General features: G+C 47.8%; 1 protein-coding gene across 1 annotated transcript in view; it reads right to left on the bottom strand.

The window, feature by feature from the left end:
* The window catches only part of DUSP29 (dual specificity phosphatase 29), a 24,015-nt gene extending 20,811 nt beyond the window's left edge, over positions 1–3,204 (bottom strand). The window contains 1 exon segment of the mRNA XM_007467519.1: positions 3,001–3,204. Coding sequence (XP_007467581.1) covers positions 3,001–3,204 — 204 coding nt within the window.
* Between the last annotated feature and the right edge of the window lie 20,665 nt (positions 3,205–23,869).

The following is a 23,869-nucleotide window of genomic DNA, read 5'->3' as shown; positions in this document are numbered from 1 at the left end:
TAGGGAAAGTGGTTAAATAAATGACCTTCTATCCATCTGATATAATACATATATAATTATAGTTACTATTATATTATAATGAAATATATGAGAAGTATATAATAAGGGAAAAGTTTATGAATGACGCTATGTGGAAAAGAGACAAGATAAAATGAATAATCAATATTGTCACAACTATATAAAAAGAATTTAAAACCAAATGTATCATGTAGAAAGTGTAGGAGGAAATGTACTGCAGTCTTAGGCATGGCTTGGCGTGATGGACTTGGGTGGTTGTTTTGAGATATTTAAAAGTTTTCTTCCTTACATTAATCACTATTTTATTATTATAGCTAAACTTTTTCAGTGCTTACTCTGTACCAGGCACTGCACTAATATTTGACATATATTATCTCAATCCATACAATCCTATGAGGAAGGTTCTCTTGTTAACCTGTTACAAATAGGGAAGCTAAGAGGTCTATATTTATACAATGAGTTTACATTACTTTCAAAATAGGAAAACAATATAGTTACTACGTTTATGTAATATTTTATTATTAAAAGATAAGAGATTCAGATTTACCCCCCGTTTTTTGCTACTTCAAACAATGATAAACATTGTTGTGCATATTTCCTTGTGTATTGATACTCTTATTTCTGTAAGTCACATTTCTGAAAGCGATATTTGAGGTCAAAGTGTATGCATGCCTTTTTTATTTTGAACTAATTTTAGACTTACAGAAAAGTTGCAAAAATAGTACAGAGATTATTTGGCAATAAAAAAGAATAAAACACTGATACACACTACAGCTTGGATGAACCTTGAAAACAGTATGCTAAGTGTAAGAAGCCAGTCACAATAGGCCATTTATTATTATTCCATTTATATGAAATGTCCAGGATAGGTAAATACATAGAAACAGAGCAGATTGTTGGCTGCTTAAGGCTGGGGGAATATGGGGAATTGAGAGTGATTACTTAATGGGTTCAGGGTTTCCTTTTGAGGTGATGGAAATGCTTTGAAATTAGCTGGTGGTTGTAGAACTCTGTGAATATAATAAAACCACTGAATTGTACACTCTAAAAGGGTGAATTTTATGGAATGCAAGTTATATCTCAATAAAGCTATTGTTTTTTAAAAAGTAAACAATAGAGTCCCTATTTAGGGGAACCCACGTTCCCCAATGTTCACAACTGAGAAATGATTGGATAAATTATGGTACAGCTATACTAAGGAATATTGAAAGTACAGAAGAGTATAATTCCTTTTTTCTGCTAAAAATTATTTAAAAGAAATAAAAATCCTGGGCTTTCCTGGTGGCGCAGTGGTTGAGAGTCCACCTGCCAATGCAGGGGACACGGGTTCGTGCCCCGGTCTGGGAAGATCCCACATGCCGCGGAGCGGCGGGGCCTGTGAGCCATGGCCGCTGAGCCTGCGCATCCAGAGCCTGTGCTCCGCAATGGGAGAGGCCACAACAGTGAGAGGCCTGTGTACCACAAAAAAAAAAACAAAAAAACTTTAAATGTATGCATATACTTCCTTATGTTTGCAGTAACATACATAAAGTGAGCTTAATGCTGGTTACTCAGGGCAGAGTTAAGAGAGGACAAAGGAAGATTATGCAGTTGTTTTTCATAACCCTCTATTTAGTTTAATTTAGTGTAAAAGGGCATATAATTTTTGTAACTTTTTCCATTTAAAAATATTAAGAAAAAAAAAGAAAAGGGGTTCTGCCCCTGGATTTCCCATGACTAGACAGTTATCTCTAGGTTTTTTAGCAGCAAGGTGTTTATTAAAAATCACACATGCAGTGGTCCTGTGCCATCTCAGAGAGATGAGCCATGAACTGGAATCCTGGGGGATGGTGGGAGGAGCAGGAGTGCTGGTCAGGATGAAAGCTTCTGGGTTAGGCCAAACGGCATTTGAAACCCAGCTCTCAGCCACTTACTGAGCTGTGGACCTTGGGCCAGTTACTTAACTGCTCTGTGCCTCAGTTTCCTTATCTTTAAAATGGGAGTAATTAGATGACCTCTCATTGGGCTGTAGTGAAAATAAAGTGAGGTCATGCATGCAAGATGCTTAGCACAGTGCCTGGCACATAGTATTCAATAAAGGATAAGTATAATTATTATTATTATTTACAGTAGGCACTTCCTAATTGTTTGAAGAGTGGGGAATGGTTACTATAAAAATCTAGAGGAGGGGACAGTGACCTCAACTTTGCTAGATCTACCGTGCTTCCTGACACATATGGTGATGTGCTCTTATGCCACCCACCTGAGAACTGACTTTTTTCTTGCTGGTCTTATCACCATCTAAAATAAAAGACTACATTTCCCAGCTTCCCTTGCAGATAAGGGCAGGGGGAAGTCTTGGGTGGGACTTCCCTTCGGGAAGATGTCCTTTTCCTCTTCCGTGCCTTCAGCATTCCAGTTGTCTGGATCCTACAGTTGATGGCAGGAACCCTGCTAGCAGTGTCAGACCTTGAAGCAACCCTGAAGGAAGAAACCACACCCTGGGGATGGTGGAGATCGAGCCTGGGAGCCTGAGCCCCTGGTGACCCTGGAGTCACTATGCCAGCCCCAGCTCGCCTTCCTCTGCACTTCTTTTATGTGAGAGAGAAACCAATCTCTATCTTGCTTAAGCCCCTTTTCTTTTTTTTGCGGTACGCGGGCCTCTCACCGCTGTGGCCTCTCCCGTTGCGGAGCACAGGCTCCGGACGCGCAGGCTCAGCGGCCATGGCCCACGGGCCCAGCTGTTCCGCGGCATGTGGGATCCTCCGGTACCGGGGCACGAACTTGTGTCCCCTGCACCGGCAGGTGGACTCTCAACCACTGCGCCACCAGGGAAGCCCAAGCCCCTTTTCTGAGTTTTCTGTGATAGGGAAATAAACCCAGCTAATAGCTAATAGAGTTCTCTCAGAACCAACCTAAAAAGTAAGAGCTCATGGCAGGAAGGTGGCGAGGGCTGTGCCCTGGGGAGGGCTGGCTACCAAAGGTGAGGCTGGGCCTTGCCACTTACTCATCGCCAATGTAGAGCTTGGGCCAGACCTCGTTGACATGCGTGTACTGGGGACCGCCCTTCCAGAAGAGACGCTCCAGCTCGAAGGCTCCGGGGGTACAATAATCCTCAGCCTCCCCCTCCTCCTCCACCTTCGGCAGCAGCTTCTTGGCAGACGGGTAAGCATTCTTGAGGCTTGTCTTCGGTTCTGTGGATGTCATTTTGGAGCCAAGGGATTTTCTTTGCTTTCTGCAGCTGGTCATGAAAGAGGGTCAGGATTGCGGTTAGCAGGGACAGAGGTAGGGAATGGGCTTTACAAAAAAGAGGAGGGTATATAAGGTGATCTGAAGATTTGGCAGGCATTTCCCCAGCCTGTTATGCTCCTGCTTCCTCTTCCCAGGCCACAGAGGTCAATAGGGAAGGCCATGACAGCAGTTAAACACCACTTCCCCAAGATTCCAGTCTCCTGCAAAGCAAGCATGCTGGGCACCCTCTGACATTTGCTGCAGACACAAACAGGCTTCAGGTCTAAGAAATCCCTGCAGGCTGCCTGTCCTCTGCCACCTTTCTTTTAGATTTAACCCCTTTTTTGGTGCCTGTTCTTTCTTTTATGTGACTGGAGTCTGCTGGCTCAGGCCATTTTGAACCTGAATAAGAAGGCCCAGGAGGTCCCTGCCATTCCAGGCCTGTGGTATTCAGTGTCTGCAAAGAGCTGTCATCCAGTGGAAAGGGCACACCTGGAAATCCAGAACCTGTGTGGTCTGGGCAGCCACACACATTCCGGGGCTTCGGAAGTCTTGGGGTGGAAGGAAACTTGGCTGCGTGAGGGTTTGTCAACTTGTTGGGAAGTTGAAGTCAACGCTGGCTGCTCTCACACTAGGAGGCTGGCAGTTGTGCTAGCTTACCAGGGGTTTGGAAGAGATGTTCCAAGCTAGAAAGCTGTGTCTGCAGATTGGAACGTGTATTTGCAGAGCTTGTCAGGCTCTGCGGGTGGAATATGGGTGAAGAGTTTCCATTGTCCCCAAAGAAATGAATTCATTGAGGAATTGGGCACCATGTGTTCTGTGAGCTGAGTGACCAATACACTCAGGCAGCCTGGGAAGGGAGGTTATACTCGTCCTGCTGGGAGACTGGAGGGAAGGGGGAAAGGGTGGAGTGACAGAAACGTGAGCGCAGGTGAGTGATGGGGAGGGAAGGTTACTCATTTATGTAACAAATACTTATGTAGCACTTACTGTGTGCTAGGCACTGTTCCAGGTGCTTTGCAATTATTAACTCATTTAATCTTCTTAACAACCCTAAGAAACGGGCACCATGATTATCTCCATTTTGGAGATGAGGAAAACTGTAAATTGAGGATGCGTATAACACATGGTCTAAGTCTTCTGAGAAAAAAAAAAATTGCCCAGAGGGCAGGGGTTGGGGTGGAGGATGCAGCATGAGGAGGGGCAGGCGGGGGACTTGAAGAATGTAAAAAAGCCCTAGTAGCTTCAAAGACCATTAGGATCCTATCGAAAAGACCCAGAACACATCTTGAAGAGGCTCCCACTTATCAAAAATGGGACAATTTGAGCATGAATAATAAAAATAACTGCAGTTAGTAGAAACACATCAAACGTTTAAATCATAATGATACTGAAAACAATTATTCACTTTTGGAAGATGCTAGAGAGTCAGCTCATTATGAAGACAGGCCAGTGAAAGGAAGGAATCTAGCATTTGTCATTCCTTTTGGAGGCAAACTGTACTACTGGGTAGATGAGGGAAATTTTCTTTTATAGAAGAACTTCAATAAAGAAGGAAGGAAGCATCATTTTACAACACCCGATGAGCTAATGGATGTAAGCACTGAGCACTGACTGCTGGCAGCGTAAGAGACATCAGACGTTACAGGTCTTCTGATGGAGGAACACACCACCACTACCACGAAAGGAGCCTCGCCAAAGGAAGACCTGGATCTTTGAACAGAGTCCTCAGAGTCTAGATCTAGCAACCAATTTGCAGGAGATTCAGAAGACAGTTAAATTATACCTCAGGTCCTTATCTTTTGGAAATACATAGTAAAGTGTTCACAGATGAAATGATATAATGTCTGGGATTTGCTTCAAAAATAATACTATTGGAAAATACAATAATATATTGTGTCGGGGAGAGGGAAATAGGTGGAGGTGTGATGACGCAGGATTTGCCAAGGATGATGGCTGCAAGGTCATACTGGTTCTCTTTGTCTTTGAAATTGTCCATTAAATTTTTTTTAAAAGAACAGGAAAATGCTGAAACCACTGCTCTGGGAAATTTGATTCTCCCAAGTTCACAGTAGGTGAATTAAAGGATCACTGGCTAACAGTGTTTTGGGGGAAGCTGGATCTGTGACTTTCTCCTGCAGAATCCTGAGTTGAGGTGTGGAGGGGCCATAGGCTGCAGAGGCCACCCTTCTTTGGAGTCTGTCAAAGCATGATCTAAAGACCACCTCCCTCAGAATCATCTGGCACTTGCTAAAAATACAGATTCCTGGGTTGCACCCTAGGCCAGAGTGGGGCCCATGAGTCTGTATTTTAACAAGCTCCCAAGTGAGTCTGTTGCTCACTAAAGTTTGATAATAATTGCCCAAGAATGTGGTTAAAGAGTCAAGGAGCTGGGATTTCCCTGGTGGTCCAGTGGTAAAGGATCTGCCTTTCAATGTGGGGGACGCAGGTTCGATCCCTGGTCGGGGACCTGAGATCCCACATACCGCGGGGCAACTAAGCCCGCGCGCCATGACTACCAAGCTCGTGCGCCAACTAGAGAGAGTTTGATAATAATTGCCCAAGAATGTGGTTAAAGAGTCAAGGAGCTGGGATTTCCCTGGTGGTCCAGTGGTAAAGGATCTGCCTTTCAATGTGGGGGACGCAGGTTCGATCCCTGGTCGGGGACCTGAGATCCCACATACCGCGGGGCAACTAAGCCCGCGCGCCATGACTACCAAGCTCGTGCGCCTCAACTAGAGAGCCCGCATGCCGCAAACTACAGAGCCCACGCGCCCCGGAGCCTGCGAGCCACACCTAGAGAGAAGCCCATGCGCCTTAGCCGCATACCTCAATGAAGATCCTGCGTGCCACAACTAAGACCCGACCCAGCCAAAAAAAAAAAGAGTCAAGGAGCTGTTGAGTCAAGAGAAGGGTAGGAAGGGTGCTCAATATGCTTTCCATCTTCTCATTGACATGCAGACCCAGGTATTTAGCCCAGAGTAAGGGTGTGGGACTGGGACAAGGGAAGGGCTGGATGGCCTTATTCCAAGGCTCCTTGAAGATGCTCTTTCATGTTGCTTTCAGCCTCGGTGTCTGACACATAAGAGGTGCTCAGAAGGTGAATGAGGGGATGGCCTAGTGAATGAACGGAAGGAGTGAGTCGGGGTGAACGAGTAAGACTGGGGGGCCTGTGCTAGGGGCTCAGTCAGAGCTGATGAGGCAGGACAGAGCCTTGGGCTAATTTGGAGGCGGGGGAAGGTGAGTGAGGAGCAGAGTACAGGATGGGCAGTCCCCTGCAGCAGGGACTTGCTCAGACCCAAACTTTACTCTGGGGCCTGGCGGCTGGCATTTCCAGTCACCGAAGGAGGTGTTATTTTAAGGGATGGCCTGAAACTTCTGCAGCAGAGCCAGTCCAGACACCTCAGTCTCCTGAGAGTGGCCACGCCCTCCGCGCTGCAGGCCTGAGGTGCCTTGACTTTGAGAAGTCTGGAGTTCTGCCCTTCTATGGCACCAGCTCTTCTTGTTTCCAAGGGAGTCAAAGCTGGGCACCATTTACCTAAATTTAGAGGTTTGGGCCATTTTGAACCCTGCCTGCCACCAAAGGAGGCTTCAGAAGAAGGGATTTTAGGGAGACACTGGAGTAACTGCATGCTGAACCTTCTGCCCGCCTTCTTGTATTACTGAAGCTGACCTCACCCTTGCGGAGGCTGGTCCTCCTTCATTATACTGTGGAAGGAGCCATCCCCATCCCCATCTCCGTGCTGAAAGCCTCGGCTGGATTTCCAGACAGAAGAGGAAGTGGTGTGGTCTACCCAGAGCGGCTTGGCACGCAGAGGGAGCTCTGGGATCTATTATCCTCCAGCATGCAGATTGGATGGGGTACGAGAACAAAGCACAGAGCCGTCCAGAAACCACAGACCTGTAATCTTTCCATATCCTGAAGGCGGCTTGTGTGCATCCCTCTCTGCATGGCTCCCAGATCTTTGAATCTCAGAAAGGCGGGGAGTGTCTGTTTCCCAGATCACAGCCAAAATGGAAGGGGAAGACAAATCTATTCTGTTTGGTTTCCATAGATTCGACCTAGAGATTAACTGCCAAGGTCTCGATGACACATACAATATCAATCACAGGCTAAATGTCATAATGAGAGCTGGGCAGGTTGTCAAGAGAGGCCTCCAGGTTCCTGTTACAGCTTCATATTTAAAGGTTTGGTCCCAGGAAACCAAATGCCAACTTGAAGGCTATGTGGCCTATATGTACAGCAGCAGCCTGCCTCTTCCTCAAAGGATAGCAGACTCAGGCTCCTTCCTGGATGGGCCAGGCAGGTAACATAGAGGAGTTAAGTGCATTGGGTGTTAAAGAATAAAACAAACAATTAAGAGCCTAACTATTGGCCTCAGGTAGGAGGCATCAGGGAGTGGTGGGGACTGTGGCAGAGTAGAGAGCAAATGCCCCCACTGAAGGGGGTGGCAGCTTGCCATTCCATGTGGGAATGCAAGCGCAGATGGTTGGATAGTTTTATGAAAAGTCAGAAAGCCAGAGTTTTGTGGGAAATCTGCTGATTTTAAAATTTTAAGTCAGGAGGCAGCTGTAACAGAGGCTATCCTTGGCCTGTCACATTCCTCAGCTGAGATCCCTGTGGCCTAAGTGGACAGCTCCCTTACACAAAAGGCTTCCTCACTCAAGCCCCTGTATTTCCCTGATTGAGGCTGTTTTCTGGTCTTTGTGCTGGTCATGGGGATTACCTGCTTTCTGGAACATCTCACAAACAATTTGTTCCCAAACTCTGGTCTCAGCGTCCACCTTTGAGGGAGCCCAAACTAAGATACTGCTAATTTTAAAGCATTTAAAGACACTGTGATAACAGAGAATGCAGGGCCAAGTGTTACTTGACCCATAAGATCTGGAGTGCCATTTTCCTCTGTGAAACAGTGCCCTTGCCTTTGAGAAGCTATTTCCAGGAATAATCAAAATAGGGATCCCTATCCTGACTCCATTTCAGACTTTTCAATGGTACAGCTCGTGTTTGGTTAAAGGTTTCCCTTGCGCAGTGAGGAAAGGCTTTAATCTGAATTCAAAAATATAGTTTTGACACCATGATTTGACTTTATATATATAAAAAAAACCCTTATAGAATTTAGGATTAACACATACACACTACTATATATAAAATAGATAACCAACAAGGACCTACTGTGCTAACAGGGAACTGTACTCAATATTTTGTAATAATCTATAAGGGAAAAGAATCTGAAAAAGAAAAAAAAAATATATATATATTCTTGTATATAACTGAATCACTGTGCTGTACCCCTGAAACTAACACAACATTCTAAATCAACTGTACTTCAATTAAGAAAAAAACTAACTTGTATATTTTTGTTCTTGTTTTTAACTAGAAAAAAAAAAAACAACCCAGCAAAATATCAATACTGTGGGCAGTGGCAGGACTCAGGGAGATTTTTTTCCTGTTTTCTGTTTTGGGATTCTTTTAATAAATAATCCTATTTTATAATAAATAACCATGTCTATATTTTTTTAACTATGCTGGCCAAATAGAACAGTCTGGGCTGGAAGCTGCTCGTGACTTCTCACTCCATCTTACGTGTTCCCAGGACCTGGCTCTTTCCTGGGGCTCCTCTACCTCTCTGTCCCTCTCTCCCCACATTCACTGGCTTGTGGCTCTTCTCTGCTCTCAGAGCCCCAGCAATCACTGAGGACTCAGATCTTATCCTCCCTGAGCTTCACTTTCTTCTTTAATAAAAGAGCTGTAACAAGAGGGGTAAAGGCGATTTTAAAAACAAACAAACAAAAACCCAACCTGAATTCTTTTGCTTTCTAAGGTGGAAGATGGGAGAAGCCCAGTGGAGAGATGCATCATTCATTAGAGTGGGAAACTTAAACCCATAAGTGGACCCCTTGAGCCTGCAGAGACTGGCCGGGTAGCCATGCCCAGGAGTGTGAGCCACAGAACAGGCCTCCTGCTTAACAAAAAAACACAATTTAAGGATCCTTTTCTTGGGGAAAAGGTAAGTCCTAAAGCGTGATTCAGAAAGTGATGGAGTGAACAAAGAGAGCTAAATTGTTCTGTGCAAGAAACCAAGGGGCGTTCCAAGCCTCTAGAACATCCCCAGAAGGGGTGTGAGGGACCCTGCTGCGGAGGGGCGAAGGGAGGGCTTGGGGCCAGAGACAGCCAGGTGAGAAGCATCCAGGGCACATAGCCACGGGACTCCTGAGAAAAGTGACCCTAATGCCTAACTTTGCGGTGCCCCCTGGCAGTGTAAGCCCTCTCTTTGTCACCCCAAACCTTCAGTGAAATTGTTAGGACAGACAGCTGTGTTCGTGGTGGGTTTGAGAAAGGGGAAGAGGCTTGTGCTGGTAGAGAGAAGATACCAGAAGTTTATGCAGCAGCGTGGACAGTCTGATTCCGTTCTTATACAAAAATACATGTCACCAAAATATTAACACTGGCTCTATGTTTATTTTAGAATGATGAAATTATATGCGATTCTTTTTTTTTTAAGGAACCATCTTTTCTATAAATCTCTGTGCTGAACATATATTACTTGAGTATATGGAGGGGGAAAAAAAGCCTGTGAAAGTTGTATTTGAGAACTGTTCTGGATGTAGTAGATGCGCACCCTAAACCTATGGGCTGAGGCACAGGAAGGTGGCCTTCAGAACAAGGCCTAGCCAGGTGTTCTTTACATCACATGTGGCACTGAGTGCCCTCCCAGTCAGTGTGAGCTCCCCAAAGGCAGGCCTGTGTCCTCCTTGAGCCCTCTGGTGGCAGAACCAGGCCTAGGTCGTGTCACAAAGTCATTCTTGTCCCTCAGTGCCTCCCGGGAAACCAAAAGGGAGTCAAGTTTTATGGCTCCTGAAATTTATACCATTTCTTTAAGAAAAAGAAAAACAAATAGGTGCAGAGCCTTAGAAGAGGCTGGTGCAGGGGGTTCTGAAGCTTTGGGGTAAATCCACCTCTGAAATAAGATTCTTTCCCCTTTGACTGGAGGCAGACCTCAAATGAAGAGGGCAGCGTCCCTCCCTATCCCTTGGGGCTCTTTGACTTGCCTGACCCTGGTCTTGGTTTAGGCTAAGTCAGCCAACATCAGGGGTGCTCTGGTGGGTCATGAGTGGGCGTGGGAAGTGGCCTTGTTTTGTTTGTTTGTTTGTTTGTTTGTTTGACCGTGCCACGTGTGCAGCCTGTGGGATCTTAGTTCCCCAACCAGGGATTGAACCCGAGTTGTCCGCAGTGAAAGCGCAGAGTCCTAACCACTGGACCCAGGAAATTCCCTTTTTTTTTTTTTTTACTTCACCTCAGATGTTCGGCCTGGCCCTGCCCGCCCCGGCACGCCTTCACATCCCTCTGTTCAGCACTAGGGATGGGCTGGGCCAGAAAGGTCTCTGCCTTCTTCAAGTTTTTGGTCTAGTAGAGCAGTTATAATCTAATCTTTTAAAAATGTGTCCTCTTCATTTGAAGGTATTCTGTATCTGTGGATATCACATATTTACGTTCCTTGATGCGTTGGGCTCATGGGGGAAAGTTAGTGTGTGCTGCATGCATACCACATTTTTTCCATGACACCACCCAAGTTGGGTTTGGAATGTGCCTTGAAAGAAGAGGGAGGGTACAAATGTTATTGTGGTTGGGAAAATTACTCTATTAGGAGAGTAATACCTACTGCCAGGGTACGTGGAGGGGCAGAATTTGGCAGCAGTATACATATATACATATACATATTTTTAATTTACTGCAAGTCATGCTTGTCCTTACTCATCTTAAATCTACAAAAACGATCCCAACTAGGAAATAAAAGTTGTGGGATTTTTAAAAAATTAAAACCTGGCCGTAAAAACCCTAGGAATTTTTTGTTGCTATAATTTAATTCCTAATGTATCAGACACAATCCAAGTTTAACAGATACTTTTTTCTTTTGGATTCTGGCAAGTATGTTAATAGGAGGCAATTATGTAAATTAATAGAAAATCCTTTTATTTAAAAAACAGAAATGACTTCATTTAAAGAGGTAATTTAATATTTCTTCTAAGATGGTGTTGATGTCATTAACTTGTTTGATTAACTCTTCAGATGGTTTCAAAATGCTTCGGGGTGGTAATTTATGAACTCCTAATTGATTTTTCCAATCTCAGTCTGGGCCTCCTGGAAACTGTGAGGAGGCTGAATGCTCACATGTGGCTTCCTTCTTAGACAAGGCGGCTGGCCGGGATGGACTTGATCTCTGTGGTCGGCCCAGTGGGGCTGAGGGAGCTCTGGGTCAGGAGACAAGAGGCCATGATGTCTGACCAGGCCAGCTGTGGTGGAAACACTGCAGGCAATTACACAGCTCATGAATTCAGGAACAGATGGCCTTTTAGCCCTGCTCTTTCAAGAATCACTGCCCACTCTGTGTCACCTCAGAACATGAGGCTTCCTTGTGTGGGAGAAAGATGGGGGGTAGACTGGCGGGGTGCAGCCCTCACCATGGTCTCACCACCTCTCACTTCCTGTCCCCACCACTGTTACTCACTAGGCCGGTGTCTCAGTGCTGCACGGGGCAGGCTCTGGACCTTGGGAAGGCTGTAGGCCACGCTCCCACCTCTTCAAGATGCCACAAAAGCTCACTGAGAAACCCAGGCCCTGGCAGGGCCCAGCGAAATGACCAATACACTCGGTGACTCTTAACATGTGCCTGGTGATTATCTACTCTCAAAACCTCCTCGATAGGGAATAGCTGCCCCCACTTTACAGATGAGAAAAACGAGGGTCAGAGAGTTTAGTCACATGATACCAAGCTAGTAAGTGGTATGACTGGGCCTCAACCCAGGCAGCCAAGCATCCCCACCCAGGCCACTAGATAGGTCACTGTATCTTAGTCACAAGGTATATGTTCCTGAGGGCGGGCCTGGGCCTAGACCTCCCTCCCCACGTGAACCCCAGAGCAGTGGGAAGTTGTGGAAGAGCCCTCACTGGCCTTGGGGGCTCACGTACCCAGGCTTCAGCTTCCTCATCTGCAGAATGGGGATAACATTGGCACCTCCCTGCTTGTTGGTTAAAGGAGATAACGTGAGTCCTTAACACATGGACGTGGACTCGGAGAGCGTGTCATGTAGGGGGACAGGAGCGGCGGGGGCGGGTGGGGAATTCCCAGCTGTGTTGGGAGCTAAGTGCTGAGCTTAGCACTTAGCTAAGGGAGAGTAAGGGAGCGGGGTAAAGCAGTTTGGCAGGGACCAGGGGTTTTTGTACTTGTGGCAAATGGGTCAGGGCGCTAATGAGTCTGAACATCCTCCTCTGAGTGATGGGGCTCCTTTGCTCCTGGGTGAAGTACAGGCAAGGCTTTTGGGAGGGGGAGTAAGGTCTCTCTCCAGCCTGTTGACACCTGGTGGCCATGCCAGGCCGTGATGAGACTTGATCCCCTGTTTACTGCGCGAGTGGTAGGCCCAGAACCATCAAGGCTCACCTGAAGCGAAAAGTCAAGCACCACGTGCGTGCCCTGGAGTCAGGCTGCAGAGGACGAACGCAGCTACCCCCTGCGCAGCCCCAGCCCAGCTTCCCCGGCACCGGGACCTGGAGAGGCTGCCCCCAGGCCCAGGTGGGAGTTCAGGCAGCGGGGGGGAAGCGAGAGAGAGAGAGGCGTGCCCCCGCCCCCAGCCCACCCCACGGGAGGGACACCCAAGCACAGTGGCTCTGCCGTCAGGCCCTGAGGCGCACTGGCCTCACTACGGTCTGGGCTGTGTGATGTCGGGCAAAGCACTCCACCGCCTTGTGTCTCAGTTTCCTCAACTGAAGCGACTTCGACAAGGTACACCCCGCCCAGGGCTGCCGCAGATCTGAGGAGTAAGTACGTGAGCTACTACTCAGAAAGGAAGCTCTCGGAACCATGCCTGGCACACGGTCAGCCAGGGCCCCTTAACGATTCACAGGGTTGCACGGCGTCGGGGGAAGGCCAACCCTGGCTCCGTGGAGGTCAGGCTGCCGCCTCCCCAAGTGGACCCAGCTGGGCGTCACCAGGGTTGCAGGGAACACTAACAGCCAAGCCCCCGGCCTCAGGGCCCCTCTCTGGTCCTTGTCCCCCTCGAGTTTGTCAACAGCCACAGGAACTCCACCCTCCGTCAGGACTCAGTCCCCTCCAACCCAGTGCCACCCCAGGACTGAAAGGTCCCCTGTGAGGGCTTCAGCTTATCAGATGGTAGAAGACCAATGTCCCCCCCTCACCCTCAGCCCAGATCTGCTTTTGCCCCCGAAGAGCCTCTGACCTCCCCGTCACTCCTCAGACCTTCTCTCACGTCCCACTGCCCCCCCCCGCCCAATACCCAAGGCTCTTCCCTTGTACGGGACTCAGTCAGAAGCCCTTCAGGTGTTGTTTGCAAATGTCATTTGGTGAGAACAAACTGCTTGTGCCATGAAGACAACAAGGAGGGCGTCCCAATGGAAGGGCAACAGGACAAACACTAAGTACCAGAGCCCCTCAGATGCTGGGATCGGAAGCGAGGAGACCCCACCCCACACACACCCCGTGCCCTCTCGCATCTTACTCAGCAGTTTTTCCCCTTGGAATGTTTTCAGCTTTTCTGAACAGTCAGAGCCCCCCACTCCTTGGGTTCCAGGCCCGTGAGGGGCCACTGGGGCCTCAGGACAAGGGCCCAGGATCTAATGGGAGAGCCCTGGTCTGAGACACAAGACATCTTCCCACCATCCTGCTTACACGCGCTGCTGTCTTGGTCCAGAGGCCAAGTCCCTCCGTGACCCAGTCTCCCCATCTCTACCAGAGCAGTCATCCCCTACCCCATCCTCCCACCAGGACTGGGAAAAGCTTCAAAAATAGTCACTGTGTCCAAAGGATGCTCAGCGTTACCTAGGACACAGGAAGAGTTCTCATCCCCGGGGTTTGGAGTACTTAGTTGTAATTTGTGCTGCCCTATGCTTGATGTGAGTCACTACGGGTGTCTCCATTCTGCCCCCACCTCCCGCTGAGATTTTTTTCCCCTCTACTGGCTAAATGGATAAATGGAGAACCTTGCTGGAATATGATACGCGATACAATGCATCCAGGGCCTCAGAAGGGCCCGATGAGCTTTAAACTGCCCTATTATCCTTTAGAAATGGTCATTGAACTGGAAGCCTAGATTTAGAGGAAGGGAAGTGGAGAAAATTTCTTGGAGTCTCTAGGGCCATTCTGCCCCCACCTCCCGCTGAGATTTTTTTCCCCTCTACTGGCTAAATGGATAAATGGAGAACCTTGCTGGAATATGATACGCGATACAATGCATCCAGGGCCTCAGAAGGGCCCGATGAGCTTTAAACTGCCCTATTATCCTTTAGAAATGGTCATTGAACTGGAAGCCTAGATTTAGAGGAAGGGAAGTGGAGAAAATTTCTTGGAGGCTCTAGGGAAAGAAGGGGAAAGAAGAAGCCTGTCAAACGGAAAAGATGTCAGCTGTTCTCTGCCGCTCCAGAAACAGCGTGGAAAGGGGTCTTCTAATCCCCACACCCAGGTCCCCAAAGAACATTTGATTGGACCCAAGAGGTGCCAGCCTCCCACCAAAGGGGCTTACCTTTGCGCACCAGGTCCTGGCCAGGTCAGTAGGTGCTGGTCCGTGGGGCGTGTGGCAGCAGCACACCCAGCCACCCCGACTGGCATCCAAGAGCCTATTTTTAGGGTCAGATCTGCTGACGCTGACCTTGTGTGCTGCCCAGTCTGAGAAGAGACCCGTGGCATCCGCTCGCAAAATGATTTGCCAGTGTGACCTGAAACCCTTGACTTCGGGAGTTCTGTACCTGGAGCCCACACGCTTGTCCCTGGCCCGGCTACAGAGGCAGGACATGCAGGCACCAGGGCGGGGACAAGGCAGGGGGAATTTCCCAGCTTTGTTTTCTTGGGATGGACGAGGCCAGGTGGCTGCTCAGCCCTGCCCAGGGCTCTATCCTGGAACAGCTGGAACGGGGGAGGTTTGCCCACTGGCACAGAGCCTGTGGGAGGGTCGGGGGGCACCCAGCCTGGAGAACTCTCCACTCCAGTCTTTTCTGGGAGTTTGTGGAGCCGTCTCTGGAGAGTGGTTGGAATGAATGCCACATCATGCAGGGCGATCAGTGAAACACCTCCGCCTTCCAGAGAAACTCTGGAAGCTTGGGTTCATTTGCATTGTGTCACTTCCTGTGAGACCTCCAGCAAGTGTCCAATCCATCTGGACTTCAGTGGGGAAAATAATCATAATGTTGCCCTCTTATGTTGTTATGAGGGTTAAATAAGATAAGTTTGGAAAGTACTTAGCACAATGCCTGGCACATGCTAAACATTTTAAAAATGCTGGATGGTATTAGGGTGCCAAAAATATTCCCAATTCAACAGTCATTCCCAGGTCTCTCTTCTTGGCGGTTCCTTCTCGCAACCTCCTGCCTCTTTGGCTTCAGCCTTCTTTGCTCCAGGATCCCCACCCCCACCCCCACCACTGTGGTCCTCCTTTTTAGGGCTGAAGGGGGGTAGTCCTGTCCCGGCTCCTCTGTTTTTCTAGTAAAATCTTTCCAGCACTTCCTATAGCTCCTGTTAATGAATGACGTGGTTTTCCATCCTTCCTCATCCTTTCACCCTCTTTGGGCATCCTTCAATGTGTGAAGGATTAGGGGGAGTGGGAAGGGGGTCCCCAGTCTCTCCACATCCTTCACTTAATAGGGTCTTTTTATGTTGGGGTCATTATATTGGCCTCTGCAACTTTGTATTCAGCAAACCAAAGATCTTCCTCACAAGTTGCATGTTTAGCTACTGGCAGTTTTATTTAGGGTGATTATTTCTTCTGGTATTTTTCATTGCGAAACTTCTGAAAAGACTCTGCTTCTATTGATTTCTTGGTGCAGAGAATATTCACAAGGCAGAGTTCTCAGGATCTAAGTGTACAAGGAGGTCAAAATGTCAGGGTCCAAATGTCCTTGCTGTCAAGTGCTGGAGTGAGAGCAGCAGGGTCAAAGGCCCTTCTGCAATTACCCCAAGAACTAGAGGAGCCAGAGATGCTGGATCTGACGAAGACTGGAGAAAGATTTCCATCTAGCTGGGAGCCTGTGGGGCTGGTCCCAGCCCTAGCCCCAACCCCAGCCCAAGGTAAGGGCTAAGGAGGCAAGAGGAGCTGCTGAAGATATAAGTTGAGAGGGGGCAAAAAATCAAATATCTAAAGACATCTGAGATAGACAGATAGATAGATAGGTTGATAGATAACCGATAAGAGAGGGGGATAATATTTTACACTGTCTAGAGGGGTGGCCAAGTAAATAAAGCCAAGAAAAGAATGAGGTGGGTTGCTGGATTATCACCTCCATTAGAGTAGCCCCTAAATGCTATGACCAGAAGACTGGTGACCCTCTCCCCATACCCCGCATGCCCCCAATCCTTCACACATTAAAGGATGCCCAAAAGAGAGTGACCAGGGTGGGGAAGGGTGGAAACATCATTATTTATGAGGAACTATAGGAAGCCCTGGGAAGAGGTTTTTAGAAAAGAGTGGTGCTAGCAGCAACAGACACCTGGTCCGTCTTCTAGCAGCTGAAGGGCTGACCTGTGAGAAACAACAGCCTTCTCTGCGCAACTCTCAGGGCAGAGCTCAGGCTGTGGGTAGATACCCCAAGAGCTGCCTTATGTGGACGCAGCAAACACACCATTATGCAAGGATGGGAGCAAGCCAGGTAACCATCAACTGGACTCAGAGATGTCTCCAACTGTTCAGGACTCCAGGCATAGTCCACCAGGATTCTGTGCAACAGCAAGCTGCCCTAGTGCAGATAAACTGTGATCTGTAGAAACAGCTGTTATTTTCATTGTAACTTCTTAGGAACTTACATACGGCAACATTTGACATAGGTTTCTCCCCGACACCACCGCCTTCTCTGATTCATTAGCAAACACCCTTCCCCCAGAATCTCCCTCTACTTTCTCCATTTTCACGTGTAGGTAGACATTGCTGTTTGTCCCAGCTTCTCTGGATCAGAATCCCACTTAGGCCCAGTGGCAAGGTGTGATAGGCAGAATACACCCACCTCCACCCCACCCCCAAAGATGTCCACATCCTAATGCCTGGGACCTGTGAATAGGTTATGTTACAAGGCAAGGGGGAATGAAGGTTGCAGGTGGAATTAAGATTGCTAATCATCTGACCTTAAAATAGGGAGAGTAGCCTGGATCACCCAGGTGGGCCCAATGCAATTAGAAAGGCTCTTAAAAGTGAAAGAGAGAGACTGAAGAAGAGGGTTGAGTGATGCCACATGAGAAGGACTGAACTCCCTGTTGCTGGCTTTGAAGATGGAGGAAGGGGCCCTAAGCCAAAGAACAGCCTCTAGAAGCTGGAAAAGGCAAGGAAACAGATTCTCCCCCAGAACCTGCAGAAGGACTACAGTCCTGCCAACGCCTTGATTTAGCCCAGTGAGACCCACGTCAGGCTTCTGACCTACATAACTGTAAGAAGATAAGTGCTGCTTTAAGCCACAAAGTTTGAGGTGGTTTGTTACAGCTGCAGCAGGAAATGAATACGTGAGATTTAATAATACATGACTTTTCTGGGTTGAAAAATTCCAGAGGCTTCTAGTGCTCTGTGGGCACCTGACTTTATGTGGACGCTGAATCTAGCTAGAGCCCAGGGGAGAGGGTGCTCTCCCACCTCGGCTGCAGATGTGTGTAGTCTGATGGCTATAAGTCCTCTGCCCTCCAAGAAGTGTCTTTCTTCTTTCACATTAAGAAGAAAAGCAAACAGACTGAGGCCCATGTTCCGCAGGCCACCCAGAACCCTCCACAGCATCTTGAAGGACTGCTTTCCTCTGGGAGAAGTACAGGTAGGATGGCTCTCATTTCTCCTGAGTCAGTTTCCCTGTAGCCTTCTTGCCTCTCCACCTCACTGGCACCCGCCAGCCTCGCCCTCCTTCAACCTCACCCCAAGTGCGACACCACCCTCTTCTGTTCTTCCTCCAGAGCACCACCCACCCAGCGCCATTGTATGCGTCAGAGGGGACCACAGCACAGAACAGGAGACAACTCCAAATTCAATGTCTGAGCTCCTTATTGTTAGAAAATTGTTGTCTGGGCCCCCTCCCCAGGGGATTTCTCCCTCTAGAGACGACTGTCCTTGTACCTGCCGTGTTCACGAGACTCCCCTCTGTGTATACGATCGTCGCAGCTTTCCTTTTCCTCCATTCTGGGCCTCTTCCCCTCTTCTCTAGAGCTCCTTCAAAAGGCTTCAGATTCCTCCTCTCTCATGACTATGCCGAACAGGTCAGCTCCCTCTTAGTCTCAACCTCCCAAGCAGGCTAAGCTAGGGGCCTCCCTTTCTCATCAAAAAGCCCACCATGGCATTTTCCTAGATAAGTTACTGTCACCAATCCGAGAGGGGAATTTTTTGACTCCCTTAGACAATATCATCCACAGACCCTGGAAGCAGGAGCCCCTGCCTTAAGCTTGTTTTTTAGAGATCCATGCATCTGTCTGTCTGTCTCTCTCTCTCACACACACACATATTGAGATGCTGCTAACCACTCATTAGAATAGCTAAAACCAAACAAGAACCCAGCAATACCAAACTCGGGTAAGACTTTTTGGGGGTGGGGAAATGTTCTGTATCTTGGTCATAGCGGTGGTCACACAACTATACGCATTTGTCAGTAAAACTAAGAAGAGTGAGCGTTGCTGTGTTAAATTTAAAAATAAAAAAGATATGGGTGCCTCATTCACCTGGGATTTGGCTTTCGGCACAGGCAAAGAGTGACCTGTAACTCTATACACTTTTGTGATGAACACCACGTAGGCCGCAGAGAGTGTGTTTCCCCCTTCCCTTACTCTGTGTCCTCAAAACAAAAGGTGACCGGTCTGAATTTCTCAAAGGTGAAGGTCGGTGGGTTGTGTTGCTGCTAATCTGGGGTCCAGGGAGGATTGGAGCTGTGGAAGCCCATGGCCGATAGAACAGACAGACAGCTTATCCGGCCGAACCTGGTAGCGCCAAGCATCCACTGTGCGTCTGTGTTCTGCTCCAGGGCTCTGGAGGTGACCTGGCATTATTGTGGTATTCGCAACAGTCACACAACAGCTGAGGGATATTTTGGTGCATTAAACAATTCATAGGCTTCTCTAAAGCATATATATCTAGGTCTAGATGTAATAAATGTGAAGCAAAATGCCAGTTCTTTACATTGACTACTAGAATTGTCAATCATTTTATTTTTGTAACAGTCATTCATAAGATTTAACAAAGGTTTCAAAGACGTGAGTTAAGATTTTGAGGTTTACTTAGATCATTTTTTTTTTTTTTTTTTTTTTTTGCGGTACGTGGGCCTCTCACTGTTGTGGCCTCTCCCGTTGTGGAGCACAAGCTCTGGACGCGCAGGCTCAGCGGCCATGGCTCACGGGCTCAGCCGCTCTGCGGCATGTGGGATCTTCCCGGACCGGGGCACGAACCCGTGTCCCCTGCATCGGCAGGCGGACTCTCAACCACTGCGCCACCAGGGAAGCCCTACTTAGATCATTTTGATTTAAAACTTTGATATTCAATAATTACATATTCCTTTTTACTTTTAATAGAAACTTCGAATATTTTAGAAAAAGAACTCTTTTGAAAATGTACATGGAAATGTTTTTCATGTTTTATTGTTTTCATTTAACTTGCATTTTGATAAAAAATTTACCTTTGTTCACTTTGAATTCAATTACATTTTTTAATTTAATTTTATTTTTGGCTGCATTGGGTCTTCGTTGTTGCGTGTGGGCTTTCTTTAGTTGCAGCAAGCAGGGGCTACTCTTTGTTGCGGTGCATGGGCTTCTCATTGAGGTGGCTTCTCTTGTTGCGGAGTACAGGCTCTAGGCATGTGGGCTCAGTAGTTGTGGCTCATGGGCTCTAGAGTGCAGGCTCAGTAGTTGTGGCACATGGGCTTAGTTGCTTCACGGCATGTGGAATCTTCCCGGACCAGGGATTGAACCCGTGTCTCCTGCATTGGCAGCCGGATTCTTAACCACTGTGCCACCAGGAAAGACCTCAATTACATTTAATTTTTGATCCTTCAGATCAGCACTGTCCAATAGATAATGCAAGCCATGTATGCAATTTAAAAATTTCTAATAGCCACATAGTGAAAAACAGGTGAAATTAATTTTCCAGGCAGGATTTTATTTATTTGTCTATCTATTTATTTATTTACTTTTGGCCGTGCCTCACTGCATGTGGGATCTTAGTTCCCCAACCAGGGATTGAACCCCTTTCCCTGCAGTGGAAGCGCATAACCACTGGACCACCAGGGAAGTCCCCCATGTGAAATTAATTTTAATAATATATTTTATTTAACTATGCCCCGAATATTATCATGTCAACATGTACTCAGTACTCAATATGAAAATTGAGATATTTGATGTTCTTTTTTCCATGTGAAATCTGAGTATCTTACACTTAAAGCACATCTCAACTTCGACCAGCCACATCTGAAGTGCTCAATAGCCCCACGGGACTGGGGGCTCCCATACAGGACAGCCAAGGTCTAGATCACTGAGAGTGAGACAAGTCATTGTGCTAATGGAGGTCAGGATGGGAATTTCTGTTTGTCCTCTTGCCCAGACCTGACCTACCTCCTTCCAGCCTGAGTTGTCCCCCGTTCCTGAAGCCCACTGTGTGGGTGCCTTGGAGGTTTCTGGGGCTCTCCGGGGAGTTTGCTGGCAGCCGGCAGGGGCACGTCTGCTGTGGAGCTGTCAGTCTTGACTTTGATGGCCTAGCGATGTCAGGACTTCATGTTTGGAAAGAAAGCCTAGGGCCGAGGATGTTTCTCTGAAATCAATACCTCTGTTTATCTCCCTGGCTGTCAAAACACTGGAGTGCCTGCTGCCAACCTCCTGCTGGAGGGCTCTGGAGCCCTTAGGACCCAGGGCATGGGCTATGGGTCGTGGTCCTCCCAAACTCCCCCCTTTCCCAGGAGATTGCCGTTTGAGCCCTGCTCAAGTCTGTCAGTGATCTCAGCAAATGGGTAAATTGCATCTCTATTAGCACCTCTCTCTGCACGCCAGGACTTGTTTATTTTACAGATAGATGGCTGTTTCCTTTTCACGGCCTGTTAGTGCATCAAAGTGACATTGATGAGGCTTGACAGTGTGATTATTCGTGTGTGGGAGGCAGGAGAGCAGGGGAGGGACGGGCATGTGCTTTCAAAACATCAAGACTTGGGTTCGAATCCTGCCCCTGCCACATAGCTCTGGGCTGGTACAAGTCCCTTAACTTCCCTGAGCCTGTACGTTGGGACTAATAACAGGATCTACCTATGGGGTTACCATGCAGATTAAATAATATAATGCACGTGAAGCTCTTGGCTTGGAAGAAGCATTGATGTTCTTCTCATTCTCCCTCAACTCTGGGTAATTGTTTTATCTCCCATTGGACGGATTAAGAAATCCCTAAAGAGGATTAAATTAATAAACCATTAGGTTAGGAGCTGAAATCCCCCTGTGGTTTCAGCAGATGTTTATTGAAGTGATACCCTACTCTGTGACCAGGCCCTGTTGTAGAAGCAGGTGGTGGTACCGTAGGCAGGAAGTCAGGGCCTGCCTTGGGTGAACTCACCGTGCAGTGGGGAAACAGACCTCTAAGCACCCACCGGCAGCTCAGTGAGCAAGGGCTGTGTTGGGGGTGCATAAGGGGCCAGGGTTGCCCAGAAGAGCCTGAAAACTCAAAAATGTCTGAGAAGGGGCTTCCTTGGTGGTGCAGTGGTTGAGAGTCCACCTGCCAATGCACGGGACGCGGGTTTGTGCCCCGGTCCAGGAGGATCCCACATGCCACGGAGTGGCTGGGCCCGTGAGCCATGGCCGCTGAGCCTGCGCGTCTGGAGCCTGTGCTCCACAACGGGAGAGGCCACAACAGTGAGAGGCCCGTGTACCGCAAAAAAAAAAAAAAAAGTCTGAGAAGGCCGACTTTGGCAAAGTGGGAAGAAGGCTTGATGGGAGTATCCCGTGGTAATGTGTTGGTCATCCATGAACCCAGTAGGCACTCAACAAACTGTCATGGACATTTTTAGTTCAATCATTGGCATTAGCCAACCCATGATAGTTTAGTCATGACAGGTGCCTTGAGCCAGTTCTAGTTAGATCTGGGGGCATCGTCTGGGATGGGGAAAAACACACACATATACACTCACACGCATATATACACACACCCATACACACACTCCACACACCCATGTATATACACACACCCACATATATACAAATATATATACACATACCCATATGTATACATACACCCATATATATAGAAATATATATACACACACATATATATGGGCTGGACTGAGCTCAGTTTTAGGAAGGGGTTGATTTTGACACATTGTGTGCAGTGAACCCTTATCAGTCAGGGGTCAAAAAGGGACAGAATGCATCAGGGATGGTTTAAATGAAAAGATACTGATGGCCTACATACAGAGTGTGAGCAGGGTTAAGGGAACAAACCCGGGATACTGAAGCACCCAGGAAGTAGCAACAGTGGAAAGCCAGGGGCTACAGATGTGGCTGTGACCCAGTTTCGACCAGGCAGACGAGGTCAACACTCTAGGGGATGGTAGAGCAGTGAGGTGGAAGGCACCTGGGTCCCTGCATGACCTCCTGGAGCTGAGTCCCCTCGCCCGTCTGGACTGCCCTCCTACCTCTGTACAATGACATGAGAGAGAAATAAGCAGCTGTCTGTTTAAGCCACTGTGTTTTGGAGTCTCAGTTACAGTAACCTAGCCTGGACCCTAATGCAGTCAAAGGCTAGTGTGGTTGCAACAGGGTGAAGGAGGGAGAAAATGTTGGCAGGTGAGGGCCTGTAATCGTGGGGCCTTGTGGCCATGGTAAGGAGTTTAGATTTTCTTCTAGGGAGGATGCTTACATGATTTGATTTGCATTTTAAGAAGAACATCTTGACTGGTATGTGGGGAATGGAATGTGGTGAACAAAAAGTGAACTAAGGAGGGGGCTGCTCTGGTTGTCCAGGGAAGAGATGCTGGTGCCTTGGTCAAGGATGGCAGCGACAGAATTTGTGAGAAGGGAGTCACGTTCCAGATATGTTTTGATGGCAGATTATAAAGAATTAGCTGGTGACTTTGAGGTATTTGTTGTATGTTCAGGTATAAATGAAATAAAGTGCTTAACACAGACCTTAGTACACAGTATTATTGTTGTTTTAATAAAGGTTCTATGACTCTGATGAGGTAACTTTTTCCTGCACAAGATGCTGATGGATCTTAGGAAAGAAACTCATGTTTTATTAAGCGACTCACCACTTTGGTGTCTGTGCACATGGTCTCAGACTGTCCCTGAGGCCACTTCTCAGGGAGGGAGGTCAGGTGTGCCCAGGACCCGAGGAGACCCTCACTGCTGCAGTCAGTCTGGCTTGGAATGGGTGGAAAATTGACTCATTCTGCCCATCACAGTAGAGCACCTGTCATGTGCTGGGCAGTGTTCTAGAAATGGAGGGAAAGACAACAACAAGGTATACTATGTCACTGCCCTCATGTTGCTGTTATTCTTTTCACTGGGATGTACAAGAAAGTGAGGTGTCTTTATTTTTCTTTAGCTCTTCTAATCTTTCCCACAAGCCCCTCCCTATCTGCTGGGAATGGCAGACACTTAAATTTGCTAAGTAATAATATCCCAGCCTCTTCCCAGTTAAAAGCTCAAACTCTGGG

Source organism: Lipotes vexillifer, unplaced genomic scaffold, assembly GCF_000442215.2.
Source record: "Lipotes vexillifer unplaced genomic scaffold, Lipotes_vexillifer_v1.1 scaffold865, whole genome shotgun sequence".
In the NCBI taxonomy this organism is placed as follows: domain Eukaryota; kingdom Metazoa; phylum Chordata; class Mammalia; order Artiodactyla; family Lipotidae; genus Lipotes; species Lipotes vexillifer.
This window is presented reverse-complemented; position numbering and strand designations above follow the sequence as displayed.